At 32.4% G+C, this 14907-nt stretch overlaps 1 protein-coding gene across 1 annotated transcript in view; it reads right to left on the bottom strand.

Moving 5' to 3' along the window:
* LOC145293966 (ADP-ribosylation factor 4-like) overlaps positions 1-14907 on the bottom strand; it is a 60029-nt gene that overhangs the window by 28872 nt on the left and 16250 nt on the right. Inside the window, exon 3 of the mRNA XM_080140841.1 lies at positions 3169-3249. Coding sequence (XP_079996967.1) covers positions 3169-3249 — 81 coding nt within the window. The remainder of the gene's footprint in view (positions 1-3168; positions 3250-14907) is intronic.

Raw genomic sequence — 14907 nt, 5'->3', positions numbered from 1 at the left:
TGAGCTGGTCTCGAGGTAAGTCTTTTTCCCCTCATCCGTCTCTCCCACGTACCCACACAACACGCAAACACGCGGGCGCTTATCTCCTGGATGCACGTTACATTTCTTCTGCAATCTTTTACAAATATTGAAAGAATTCCATTGAATAAATTTTAAGTTACAGTTAGAATTGATTTAACTTAAATTTTAACATTACTAATCCGATTTTTCTGAGGTTTTGCTAAAATGAAGCCCAGATTTTATTTGCTTAATTTTGTATCTATTAACATTTATAAATATACAAAAAAAAAAAAAAAATTTACTCAAGCTCAATTTTTTACAAAATAAAATTTTATTCTACATAAATTTATCTAATTAAAAGTATGTTATTTTTTTCAATCTACTCTAAATTTACACTGACTCTAAATTTACACTGCCAAAATCTTAGTGAAGCCACACAAAATTGCATGATGTGCGATATCACTTAAAAACTTCAAAGTAGTGTCTTTCCATGAAAGACCACAGAAGCAAGCATATTCACAATGAGACAAAAAAATAGTCTGTAGTGGAAATAACCCAGAATAGTGGGCAAAAATATATGAAAACCTTCCATTTTCCATTGCTGAAAACTGGAAGAATAAGCCAACCAACAGTGTGCCAAGTATTTCTTGGATGAACTATCACAGGAAATATATAGATAAGGAAGGCTCTGGTAGAGTGGCTGAAAAGAAGATCACTTTATTATGATCAGGAGAGAATGATAATGGTTGCCAAGATCAAAGCTTGATAACCAGTGCTTTTAAAAAGATGAGTAGTCTCAGTAATAACAAGTATAGATTCTGCCACATAGGAGTGTGATTAACCTAACATCCAGTTGTAAAGTGCTGCTGAGGAACAGCTATTATACAATGCAACACAATGGTGTAAATATCTCCCCTGGATCATCTGGAAAAAGCTGAATATCCAGTGGAGCAGCAACTCTTGGGAACATATACCAGAAATAATAGATAGAAATAAGTTATACTGTAATGTGCCACGAGTATTTAACCCTTAGAGAAAAGATTTTACAGTGCAAGTAAATCATGTTAAAAATCAGTGGTTTTTCCAACTGGTAACTAAAAGAAAAAAAAGTGGGCACTTATTTTTTTGGCAATTTTTATTTTTTAATTTTTTTTTTTTTTTTTTTTTTTACAGACTTCTGTTAGTAAATGAAAAATGTCTTGTCAACCTTTATATTCTTAAAAAATAAAACAAGCAAAGTCAAATTGGTGCAGCTGAGATAAGTAGGTCCAGCAGACAAGCCTTGTTCTGAAAAATCTGGAAAGTTAGGTCACGTGAAATGTGACACCGGTGCTTTTACCATTATTAACCCTTTGAATGATGGATATATAGAGTAATTTAATCTCTCCGAATTGTTTCATTTACAAAAATATAAAAAAATTGTTGAACTGCTTTACGCAAACAAGCATTTGAACTTCACTGTTTAAAAAAAATTTGTTTTCCTTTTTACATGGACTTATCTTGCCTTTATTTTCACTTGTTCGTTATGTTTATAGTAATTTTAATTATTGGAATTTAAAGGAAAATTTTTGTTTTTTTGAACTTTTTAGCTTAACTTGCCTTTATATTTCACCATTTCGTGTTTTAGTAATAAATGCTTCTCTACATTTAAAACCGCCCTTGTGTCTAACTCTGCCCTCGTGGGGAGGCAAGTAAATAGGAAGCAATATGGCAGCTGAAAACGTTTTTCGACCCCAATAAAAGCATTACAATACATTTAAACCCTGAAAAATTTCTGCCATGCGCTCTTGTTATTCTAAGTTAACTAGCCACTACGTGTTTCAAACTTAGAAAAAAAAAAAGGCGCTTAAAAATAGTAAAAACACTAAAGCTTTTTTCGTTTTAGAAGGTTCCAGGCGCCCCTATTTTCCCAAAGAACCAGCTATGTAAACTGCAATATTTTTCAATTATTTAAAAAAAAAAAAAAAAAAAAAAAAAAAAAATTCTTTACAATCAATTTTTATTTAAAATTAAATTATTTTCTAAAATTGTTTATATATGTTTACATTTTGTTTTAAATAAATTGAAATTAATTTTAAAAATATTGTTTATATCCATCTTCATTCAAAAGAGTTACTTTTCGGTAGCTTCACCGGTTAACCTAAATTTTCCGAATGTCAGAATAAGGCTTGTCTGCGGGACCTACTTATCTCAACTTGACCCAATTACTAAAAATTTACTTTTGGGTTTGTTTTACTGTACACAAATTCGAAAAAGTTGTCACAAAACAAATATAGAACAAAATAGATGTTATCAAAGGCAAGATAAGTTACTTTTCTATCTAACTGGATATGTTTTTAGTGCTTTTATTTAATGTAACATGTTTATTCAGCTCGAAAAACAGTGTTTACCAATGTATTGGAAAATAGAAGTTGATGTCATTAACTCATCAAAAACGGGCACCTGCCGTTAAACGTCGCATGTTTTTTTTTTCACACTTTATTATTTTCCAACTGCGTGTCAGTTTTTTTTTTTTTTTTTTTTTTTTTAAAACACACCTGGGACACCCAGCCAACGATTTTTCTTTTCATTTACCTAAAAACCCACCTACACACACCTGGGCCCCGCTAGTCGAAGATAAAGAGAAAAAAAAGGAAAAAATGACTATCAAAAGATAAAGAAAACATGTTATTCCCCTTGAAATTTGATGTTTTTGTATTTTTGTTGAATTAATCATGACTTACTTTTTCTTTATATTTTTTAATATATAAAATAACTCCTGAAATTGATTGTTATTAATTTCATGGTGCATGTTTAATTCATGGTCAAAATATTTGTTTTGACTTTTATCTTCAATGAAAGAAATTTTACGAAAAAAATCAAATCGTTTTCGAAATTCCCTTAATCATATTTCCACTTTTTCGCTGTACTAAATTTTTTCCCCACACACACAAAAAAAAAACCCAAAAAAACTTTCAAATATATAATGGTATATTCCAAAATAACAATTCTACGGGAATTGGAATTATACTTGGTATCGGGATCGTTAATCAACATTTTCCTGGAATCAGAAAATTTAGGAATCGTCCCAACACTACTTTTAAGTATAAAAAAAATTCCAAAAGAAAAATCGACAAGTACTAAATTACAAATTTGTACAGAATAATAAAATCTTCAGTTTTTACTTACCTATAGTTGGAATTGTAGTAACAACTTCTCCAAGTTTTAACTTGTATAAAATAGTGGTCTTTCCAGCTGCATCAAGGCCAACTGTAAAATAAAAGAAAAAATGAAAAATTTAGGACAAAAATCATGATACATATAAAAACCAATGAATAATTAAAACTAACATTTTAACTGCAGTTTCACAATAGACTTAATCATCGAAAGTGTATTCTTGCAAATTTTTTTGTCAACACCAGAAGTAATCTTTTTGTTAATGTTTTAGTGTGAGGTATGGGAGAGGGGGGACGAGTATTTGAGAGTGTGATTGTTCTGATGGAACAGGCATGTTGACTGATTACATAAAAATATTAGGAATTTTACGGCTATATTTAAATTGATTAGTTCTTATTTATCCTACGTGGTTTATACATACACAAACGGTTAGTTGTATCTATGTTGACATACGCTAAACAATTAAAGATGTTTCATAGGTTATGTTTATCACAAAATGTAAATTTCGCTTGTGTTTTATGAAAACACAAGAAATGGGTATTCCTCATGACCTGAAAACGTTTTTAGAATTTTCCATTTCATGATTGTTGTCTAATCCTGGCTTTGTAACTTTGAAATAACTTATGAATAAATGCAGCTCTTAATCCTATCGTTTGTGAAGAAGTGAAGGTGATTTCCTAATCAGGATTTGAAGGAAATTTGTGTATGTTATTATATAAGGCTCCTCAATTTTAGTTTTATATATTATGATTTTGGTAAGGCATTTTTTTATTTAAAGTACAATTATCGACAACAGCAGGTTCTTTATTATAATGCAGCTAGCTTATTGTAATTGCGCTTATGAGTTTTTTGTTTTTTTTTAAATATTTTTTCTAGGTTAATATTTTAACACTAAAGTGTTATTCGATGGCAACTAAATTTATTTCAGGTTACAAATTACATAAATTTCTTTAAGTCTACAGAAAAAGATTGTTCAAATTTGAGTTTTACATTAAATAAATCTTATTTTCTTTTTATTCAGACCATAAATTTAAATATTCATAAATTGAACATGATGTTTAACGATAAACATCGGCAAATCTAAAGTATACACAAATTATTAAAGGACAGGGTTTTTGTTACTCAGAGGCCAATTATTATATAGATCGATTAAAAAAAAAAAAAAAAAAAAAAAAAAACAACATGAATATCAACAAGAAAATAAAATTCATCTGAACTACCCCCCCACCTCTACGGATAAGTAATCAATGACATTTTTATGAAAGGAAAGTGATTTGGATTATTCGAACTACTGTTCCTATCTTGAATGTTATTCTCGCGTTCTGGCTAATGTAACTTTGGACCTTCAAGTGAGTTGGAAAATATTTTGGAAAAAAAAAAAAAAAAAAAAAATTTTTTTTTTTTTTTTAAATTTTTCAAGAAATTTGTAAATTGAAAAATTAATTTTGTAATCAATTTCATCAGCTGAGCAAAACATCCAAAGTTGGTGAAGATTGATTTGGAGGATAAAAACATAATTGAATATGAACACAAACCACTTCCAAAATTTCTGATTGCAAAACTGACACCACATTTGATGACCTGATCATTAGCCTTTCATCAATCTTGTAAAAATCATGACACTTCCAAAGTATGTGAGTTTGATCTTATCCCTGCTATATAAAGAAATGCTTACCTAGCCTCTGTACTTTCCTCTTACCAAATCTTGCTTCCCTGATGCACCAACCACTAGTTTCTCCCTCTTATACCGGGTCCAATAAAGAGTCTCTAATAGGTCTCATGGTTTACCAAGCTCCATCACCACAACGTTGCACTCCAGTGCTTGTTTTACAAGTACTTCAATGGAATGTGCTCCAATGAACTTGCTGCTTTGGTGCCCTCTTAACAGTAAAATGCAACTATAGAAAATGTAAAGTGAACAAACATCTAACTGCACAGCTCCCCACTTAAGATGCCCCTGTGGACATGGCTCCTAATCTACAAAATGTTCATAAATAACTTTAAGTTACCACCTATCTTTGATGTAACCCTAAAAAATCATCTTTTAAGAAATTTAAGTTTTTTTTTTTTTTTTTTTTTTTTGCTTCCTTCAGTAAAGGTTTATTTTTTTTGAGGTGAGTGTGTTAATAAACCTAGATACTTGGCTATTAAAAAGGGAACAATATCTATATATATAAAAGCGAAAATGTGTTTGTGTGTGCACTTTTTGTGTATGTCCGGCAAAGGCTTTTGAAGGGGGGGGGCGCTTGGTGTGCTCACTCATTCTTAAAACTTTATATACTGTCTAAATCATAATATATACGAGTTACGAATGGAGGTCGCGTCTATCTTTAATTTGCCCAACTTTTACACACTACTTTCGAGATTTTATTTTCAATTGCGTCTGTTTTGCTTTTCAGTATAAAAAAGCGAAACTGAATCCGTATCAGGAGTTCTCTGGCACTCGTGGCAGGGACGTCCAGAAAAGCAATAAAGTTTGATCAATACGGGGGAAACCGCATATCAGACATTGGGACACTTCCCTTTTTATAGGGAGTTGGTTTCACCTTCCAACATCTTGGGAAAACAAATAGCCAAAGTTGGGGAAAGAAAAAAAAAAAAAAAGCCTTGCAGTGAAAGCTAACTGCGTGATATGTTTGACCTCATCATTAAAATCGCGGATTTAAGTTTTGTTAAATCACTTTTCTGTTACTCTGCCGTGGGTTACATGTCAGGATATTTTCCCACCTTCGCCTCAAGGTTCCATCCTACCTACTTACCAAAACTTCTTTTGCCACAAGGGCGATGCCGGGCAGTTTTTTTGTTTTTACGATTTTTAAAGTTTAACACACAAACACCTGGGCAACGCTGGGTACCCCCGCTAGTCGAAAATAAAGGTAAACAGACAATAGAAAACAATTTCATTCTGTAATTTGGCGAAGTTAAAAACATGCCCTCATTAACCTGAAAACTAACCCTACAGTTACAGATAGTAATCGAGAAATCAAGACCATAAATTCAGAAACACATGATTCTACAAATTATATATCCTGGCAGTTCTTGTCAAAGAACCAAAGCATCTTCAGCTTGACTTTGAGAACTTTTTTGGCTTTCTTAAGGCGATTCTCTTGAGTTTTGACAGTAGTTTACGCTTGCAATTTTTGTATGAGGCGTAGCACAGATACTCATTAAGCATTTTTTTTTTATAGTTGCTACATGAACACCCATTTCTCTCACCTAAGTCAGTAGTCTTAATCACAACTTTTTGCAACTTCAAATTTTATTGTGCAGACAAAGAATGCTTGCCATGATCTTTTCTGCTAAAAAAAACACTTCAACATCTTCATTCTGATTCTCCAGCTCGGGTTTCATGGCCTTCAAGGAGCACCGAAATACAGATAAGATTTGGGTTTTTAAATTCATCAACGCTGGTCACTCTTCCAATCTTCTATTGCTTTTCAATTGGTGATGTTCTCCAATTTTCAAAACCATTAATAAATAAATAAAATAAATAAATAAAAAAAAAAAAACAACCAGCTATTGTACTTTACTGCTATTAAATATGTAAAATGTTTCTTGAATTATTTTAAAAATATTCTGAACACTGTTTGTTACAAGGTGTCTCTTTGCAGACAACTAGCAATTGGATACATTTCCCTCCCCTCTTGTAAATGGAATTTAACCTTGTTGACATTCAACTGCCAGCAATCAAACCAGATAATTCTTTTCTTAAACTCCTTTCCATTTTATCCGAGTCTGCTAACTTAGGTGGATCATTTTGCAGTATCATTCTTCTACATTCATGCGTACTTCCACTTAGATTATCAGACACTTGCCTTTGCCAAGTTTGGGACTCTAGAAAATAACCCCGTTTTGTCATTAGCTAGTGTCCCCAATATAGCCTAATGCCAACTCTCCTTCAGCACCATTTCCTACCAGATGGTATCTAAATTCCTGCGGTTTCAATTCTGTGTACTGCAACTGCACGGGAAACTAACTTTCCCCACAAGGCTGGTAAATGAGAACTGCAATCCATTTCTTTTACTTGGATCAGTCATTCATTGAAGTGTTTAATAGTCTGTTACATTGCCTTTCAAATGACTACTGAAAGTTTGGTCAAAGTTCTTAAGAGGCCTTTCATTCAAGATAGGGATGGTTGGTGCTGCAATTGTAAACTTTCCTCTTAACCTTATCTTTTCCCAATACTAAGGCAACCTAGATTTTGCTGGTTTAAAATTAATTTTAGCACCAAACATTTTTTTTTCAATTTCCATCAAATACAATCTGCCTCCTATGGCTGATATCACGGTGAAAATAAACCTTCAAGCTAGGGCTTGACAAACTCCTGACTTACAAAATGGACCCCAGCATTCTACCTTGGTTGCATTCATTAATGTTCATGACCAAGAGGATAGCAGATATAGTTTAACCTGTAATAGTACCTTATTCCATGGCCTGCTAGTCTTGAAACTACTCTCAACTGGTAACTATAATAGTTAATGATAAGATCATATACGGAAGAAGGTACGCAAGATCTTTTAGGGTGTCTCACCAGATTGAGGCATGGCCCTGTAGGCATTGGCAAGATCCAAACAGTACTATCAAGTTCCTCTTGCTTTCCTTTACATCTTTTAGGAACTATATTAGCAGAGCATACCAGTGACCTTGCTTACGTATATATGAATTTTTTTTCACTATGCTTATAACACTGACTTTCTTTGTTTTTTGCTGCCTCCCCTCTTGTTAACATGCTAATATAGTTAGAAAATTTTAGAAGTTTCTCTGAACTAGTCTTATACATGTAGTTTAAATTCCATTAAAATTGGATAAACATATTTGAAGTTTTAAATTTGTTCTGTTCTCATAGGTCAACAGTACAATTTGCACTCACTGCAGAATCCACTCCTTCCAAACATCTCCTGACCATACGCCTTCACCGTTTCAGCCACACCTTTCGTCGACACACCCAGGTGACTTAATCCTTGAAGTCATTGACCCAGTTCCACCACCAGGCTGAAAAAAAACGTTGCGGTGGTCAACTCAAAACCTGGCTCAGGACTGTAAAGCAGGATGTTGAACTGATTCTGTGTGCCCACCTTTACGGAGTCCATTGTTATAACCACGAATGGCTTTCACTCATAACAGAAGCAGTCTTAATCACTGTGCCTGATCAGCCAGTGTTTGGAATGCGGTAAAGTTGGAAAGAGCCAGTCCAACTGATCCGGGGTGAATGCTGTGACCATGACGATGACCACAGGTCACTTAGGTGGGTGCACGTGAATATTCTGCACAATAAAGAGTAATGTAGAGATTTGGGGCCTATTTCTGTTTTCTCTGGAAAATTTTATACATAATTTAATAATTTCATAGAAATAGGATAGATTTGAAGTTTTAAGGGAGTTATGTCCCCATTAAAAAGGTAAATAAAGTCATGACAGCAAAAATATAAAAATACTACAATATTAGTATCAATTGGGAAGTCTTAAAAGCAACACCTTGTAAGATAATAAACACTGGATTACATTTAGAAAAAAAAACAAAAAAAACTACCAAATCATAACTCCAAAAGTCAAATTTAAAAAGGTATTTATATTATTTAATTGGAATTCATTGAGATGAGTACTATTAATTTATTTATTGCGGACTATTATCTTTCTGAGTTGTTGTTTCACAACGTTTCGGCCGATTATTCCTCTGGCCTTTGTCAGGTGGTAACTATGACGGAATAGGAACTCCAAATCTCCTTACTGCATTCTCAGCAATTACTGCCATCCATAGTTGTTGTCCTACCCAAAACCGGCCAGAGGCGTACTTGGCCAAAACGTGGCGAGACAACTATGGATGGCAGTAATTGCTGAGAATGCAGTTAAGCGATTCGGAATTCCTATCCCGTTGCGGTTACCACCTGACGAAGGCCAGAGGAAGAGTTGGCTGAAATGTCGTGAAACAACTAAAAAAAATATGAGGATAATAGTCCGCAATAAATTAACAAAAAGGTAGACAAATGTCTACCTTTTTCTTATAGCTTTAAAAATTTCATTTGGTTTTTGAAATTATATCTATTTTCTAAATCTTCAGTTTTTACAATTTATATAGTTGTTTAAATATTGATTACCCCCACCCTGAAAACTAAGTATTCAATATTTAGTCACATTTTTTATAAAAAAAAAATCCTGTCCATCTGTCACAATTTTAAAAACCTAACGTATACATTGTAGAATGCTTCAAATCCATTGCATTCAATGTTATTCTAATTGAGAGATATTGTCTATCTTTGTCAGTTTTTAAAACAATACATTGTAGAATTTGTTTCATTTCAGACTATCAAAGATTTGAACTACTTTAAAAATGATTACTATTATATAAAGGCGGAATGTCTATTAGTGTGTAACTATGTATGTTTGTCTCACTAAAACTTTCACAATCCAAATCGAATAAGAATGAGTCCAGTACTATCTTAAAGGACAGAGACTTTGACATGTGTGAAATTTAGAACAAAGCGAGCAGTTTTGAAAAGTGACTTGCCTTCATTATGTGCCAAAACTAAAACATTTAGCGTGCCAGCATTATTCGTTACCATCTGAATTAAGTTGATGCACATAAAAACTTAAATGTTATTCAAGGTATTAATGTACATTTGCACATGCGTAAAAGTAACATGTTTAATCAACTTATGCTTGGCAAGTTCCATTCTTTAAAATTTTGATCATTTAGCAGGTATTTTTACCAGCCAAGGACCAAATCAAATGTTCCACAAATCCGAATCGCCTATATATCAAGTTTCAAGTCTGTAGACCAAAAATTGATAGAGTAGTTTGGTAGTGACCGTTTCGCACATGGACAAACAAGGTCACTTATATAGACAGATTCATTTTTTCTACCTTAATGACCGATAGGGAGGTCACGTAAAATCATCTCTTTCTAAACGATTTCAACATGTGCATACTTGAACCGTTTCACCTCATGGATACATTAAGTTGCAATGTCATGGTATGACTATCGCCATGGCCAAATGAGCTAGAGCGTCTACCGAGAAGTATTAGCTTTTGAGTATGCGCCCACCTTACAGCGGGTGCTTTGTTTTATTTTTAACAGGTTTTTGAAAATGTTTACTATTCCGGCAAGCTTTTGCATTTAAACAGGATTAAAATATTTTTTTTTTATATTATCGTTTTTTGAAAAGTGAATTTGGGACACTAAAAACATTTTCTGTCCTCATAAATGTTGTGCGTTTTGCGAAGTGCTAAACATTACCCTTTTTTTTTCTTTTTTTTTTCTTACTGTGCATAAAACTTATTTTAATTTGAAAATACTATTTAAAAATTAGAACAAGGCAATAAGTCCATACACAAAGAAATAATTGTCATAAAACCTTTTTAATGATTTTATGAATATTTGTTGATAAGTGAGTTTAGGACACTGAAAACGTACACATTTTTTTTTTTTTTTTAGATGTGTTTAAATGCAACTATATTTTTTCCCTTTGTCTTGTACCATGTACCTCTGCTAGTTAACAAACAATTCCTAACAAATAAATTGAATGACATTAGAAATTGAAATGGAAACCCTAAGATCTTCAGGCTGAGTTTCTACCAATCGACCTGTTTGGACTTTCTCAGAGCTTAAAATGTTACCATAATGAAATAATTATTGCTTTGGTGTGACGTCAGATTTGATTTATATCACGTTTGAAAATATGAATTTGAACATCAGCAAAATAAATGAACGGATAAATATTATCAATAGCATTGGAAACGAGCAAAGTCTAATATCTTTACACTTCATCTTTTCTGTCCTCCGTCAGTAACAAGCAACTTTTACTTTTGTTCCAATCCAAAATGCCCCCTTTTGGGGGAGCTGAATTTTCCCACATTCAAAACAAATCTTGTAACTAAATGTCCTTATGGAGAAATAGAAGCTGTCTCACAAACTATCAAAAATCTCAGTAAACAAAAAAAAAAAAACAAAAAAAAAAAAACATGAACACCACACATGCCATTCCTTATGGTACATGCAGTAATTACATTTGAAAAACAGTGCTCAGCAGACAAGAGGATGCACAAACAATTAACTCTGCAACAACAAAAATGTTCTTGTTGCACACGTTTTATTTCAACCATGCATTTGACTTCATTTTGAAAACCTCTTATGAAAAATACAACTTATTGCAGACATTATAGAAAAGCTGCTTTTATATCAGGATTTCAATAATATAAAAAAAAAGCAAAGAATGGAATTTCTTTTTCAGATTATTCCCATCCTGATCAAACATAGGCGATTCTATTAATCTTGACACTGGGAGAAATAGCTGAATTTCAACCTCTCATTAACTGCAACTTTTGTTCAACCTCTCTTTCATGCTTATATTCCCTTCCCTGACACATCTGGATATGAATCATGACCTATTGTTCTTAGCAATCTTTTTGATCACCCCTTTTTAACTTCTTGCCTTTTCTATATTTCCTCTTTTGATGATTTCCTACATTCAAACCGATCTACCTAATCTCCCTTCTACTCATTGCTATCTCTTACTCTTTTCACATAAACATATCTTTCATGAATTTCACCTAATAAAATTAAGCATTAATCCTATGACTTTGATATCTTTTATACGTCATTCTTTTTATTTTATTTTTGTCGACATCCATGTGATATGTAACACATGGTTACAGTTCCTATTCACCTTTTCTAATTGTTTAAAAAGTTGTTAAAATGATCTCACTAACAAACGAGTTTTAAACAGCAATCTTAAGAAATATTGTGGTTGGCGAAACAAATATATTTCACACAACATGCTTTCTTCAATCAATTTAATAAACTTTAGTTTGTGTTCACTGGAAAGAAAAGGTGATTTTTTCTTTTAAAAAAGAAAATGTGAATTTATACTAATATTGTCAGACGACAAAGAACAGCTGTCACCAGTTATTCACATTCAATGTTAACATCTTTGTCCAACTGTATTTTTTATTGGCTTATGAATAAATATAGCTTATTGAACATGTACAGTTAAATTCACATATTTGTGCAGAGCCCTACTTTTACAGGATAAAGCTTAAAAACGCGCTTGATTTTGTAGCATTACAACTATGCTTGGTACTTGGAAAAGGGAGCAGGCAAAAGGAAACAAAAAAAATCTATAATTTTCACTAAACTAGGAATGTTAAAGAGATCTAATTTATTGATCAACATTAACACTTATGGAAATAAAGCTGTAAACAAACACTTCCAAAATGCAGGTTTGTTTTTTCTTCAATGAGTCAGCACTTATTAAAAAGTCAAACATCACTAAAGGTTAAGATGAATAGATTGACAGTTGAATAATGAAAATTTCCATATATCACAAACTCAAAACAACCGATCTAGAAAATAACAATTCTTCCCTCCTCTTTGTCAAAAACAGTTCATGAATATGAGGACTAAAAGACAAAATTCAGAGGAAGCAAAGTTATGAGGCTGTCAAAAGTAAACCCAACGTCCTCTTCAAAATACGATTTTTGCAAACTTTATTTAACTTACTCTGATTTATGTAGTGCTGCTGGAAATTTACAAGAATGTAGACACAAAATGTCTAATTAAATGCTTAAATGTTGTCTAACATTTTGTGTTAGACTCATCACATTTTCAAATTTTCCTTCATCTTCAGTCTGAATAAATACTTATCAATTTTTAGTTTTAATTTTTGTTGGATTAACTCCATAATTATTATTACATATATACACATGTATCAATATTTATTCTTTGATTTAATTTGAAAATTAATAAACTGACATCTTTTAAGATATTCGTATTTATCTAGAAATAAGTCTTCACCTCTATATTATCTTTATATATAAAGATTTATTTTGACATCAAATTTACATGCATTTTTGTATGTACAGGCATGCAAATTAGATGACTTTCTCTAAATGCTCAGTGATACAAAACTATTAGAGGTCAAAATTCAACCACTAGTATGAGAGGGAGTGGGGAGAGAGAGATATGCACATTTTCAAAATTGTACTTTCTTCACAGAAGTCATTTTTCAGTTTGCCATTTTTTTCTGGATGTATTTTTATCACTCAGTGTCTATTCTACTTAAATAGACAAAGAGAGAGGGGGAGAGAGAGAAATACCTAGACAGCTAAAACGTATGAGTGACTTGTTCAGTTAATTTATGACTAAATAGAACAAAAGTTATTTTTTTCAATGCGTGACTCAATTCAAGAAATAAAGCATATTTTAGAATGTATTTCGGGTTATCTATATATCTATAAAAGTGAACGTGCCTGTGTGTGTGTGCATTTCCCTATGCAATAACTGTCAATCTTAAATCTACAGACTCGAAATTATATATACAGACTACTAAGATTTGGGAAAATCTTAGTGATCGGTTTTCGGTCAGAAACTTGGCGAAGGGGTCAAAGTTCAACGATTTGACCTTTGAGAACTCTACCAAACTGACAATTTTGGGTCTAAACACTTGAAATTTTAGATATAGGTTCCTTGGACCTGGATCTAACTTAATTTGATCCTAAAACAAATACTTAGGGGTCATAATAGGGGTCAAAGTTTAAAATGACCTCTGCGGTCTACCAAACTACTCAAACGATCTGGTCTAAACATTTGAAATTTTACATAAAGGGCTTTCAGAAATAGGGCACACTTTAATTGGTTTGGGTTGAAAATTTTTAGTTACCAATATATAAATGTATGTATGTATGTATGTATGTTTGCATGTCTGCCTAAAACTTTCGACAGAGGCGATGGATTTTACCAAGATCAGTATTGTTTTAAAGTCCGACCTTTCAGACAACAAATATTGAAAAATTGGCTAAAAACACTAATTTCTTTACCTTCAACTGGGAACTTTTCTACAGGGGGGGGGGGACACACATCCAAATCCCCGGGCAACGCTGGGCTGAAATGCTAGTTAAATTACATAAGAAAAAAAACCTTAGAGAAACAAAAGCTGATTAACTCACATTTAGATTAATAAATATGATAAAACAATTTCAAACAGCCTTCCTCTCCTCCAATTTATGAAGGGCTCAAATTGAAGTCCTTTTTTTTTATAACCATGCTGTAGCAGTGTCATTGTGAATTTAAAACAAAAAAAAGAAGGTGGGGAGGGGGGGGGAGAGGTCCACCCAAATAAAACCAGAGTGTTAAATTACTAAAAGTTTCTGGACAACTTCTTGCAAGATATGTTGCACGGCTTCAAATATTAATTGTAGATTTGTTTCAAGCAGTTAGAATTTGATCTAAAACCATTTAAACCAGCCTGCAAATCATATCAAACAATTAATATGAAGCCTCAAATTATCCAAAATTTTCCTCGTGCTATATAAAGCTTGTACACCTAAAATGAAGTCTTCAGATTAATCTACTTTGCAACAATTCATAATACTTAATAATAGGTGGCCTCTTCACAATAGATTTGATCAAAAGTATGTAATCATGACCATGAAACAAAGCTAGAGGATTTGGATTGTTATATCCAAATCTGAAGTGAAAACAGGAACACATTAATGAACACTCATAAGTGCACCTGCTCTGTAAACACACAGTGATCGGAAGTTGTTAAAACAATTATAATTCAATACTTTCATTCTAATGCTTAATGCTGTGAAGATTGTGCAGAACTTTTTATCTAAAATCATAAGATTCTATTGAAACACTTCAAACACTTTATGGGAAATACTCAACAAAGTAGCAGTAAAGCAACCATCAAATGCAGAAACATTAAACCTATTAAAAACAATGTAAACAAATACTCATCTTGCTACACCCACT

This window comes from Euprymna scolopes, chromosome 15, assembly GCF_053919585.1.
Source record: "Euprymna scolopes isolate OS-2025 chromosome 15, ASM5391958v1, whole genome shotgun sequence".
Classification (NCBI taxonomy): domain Eukaryota; kingdom Metazoa; phylum Mollusca; class Cephalopoda; order Sepiida; family Sepiolidae; genus Euprymna; species Euprymna scolopes.
The sequence above is the reverse complement of the archived record's forward strand: the minus strand, read 5'-3'. Positions and strand labels throughout refer to the sequence as shown.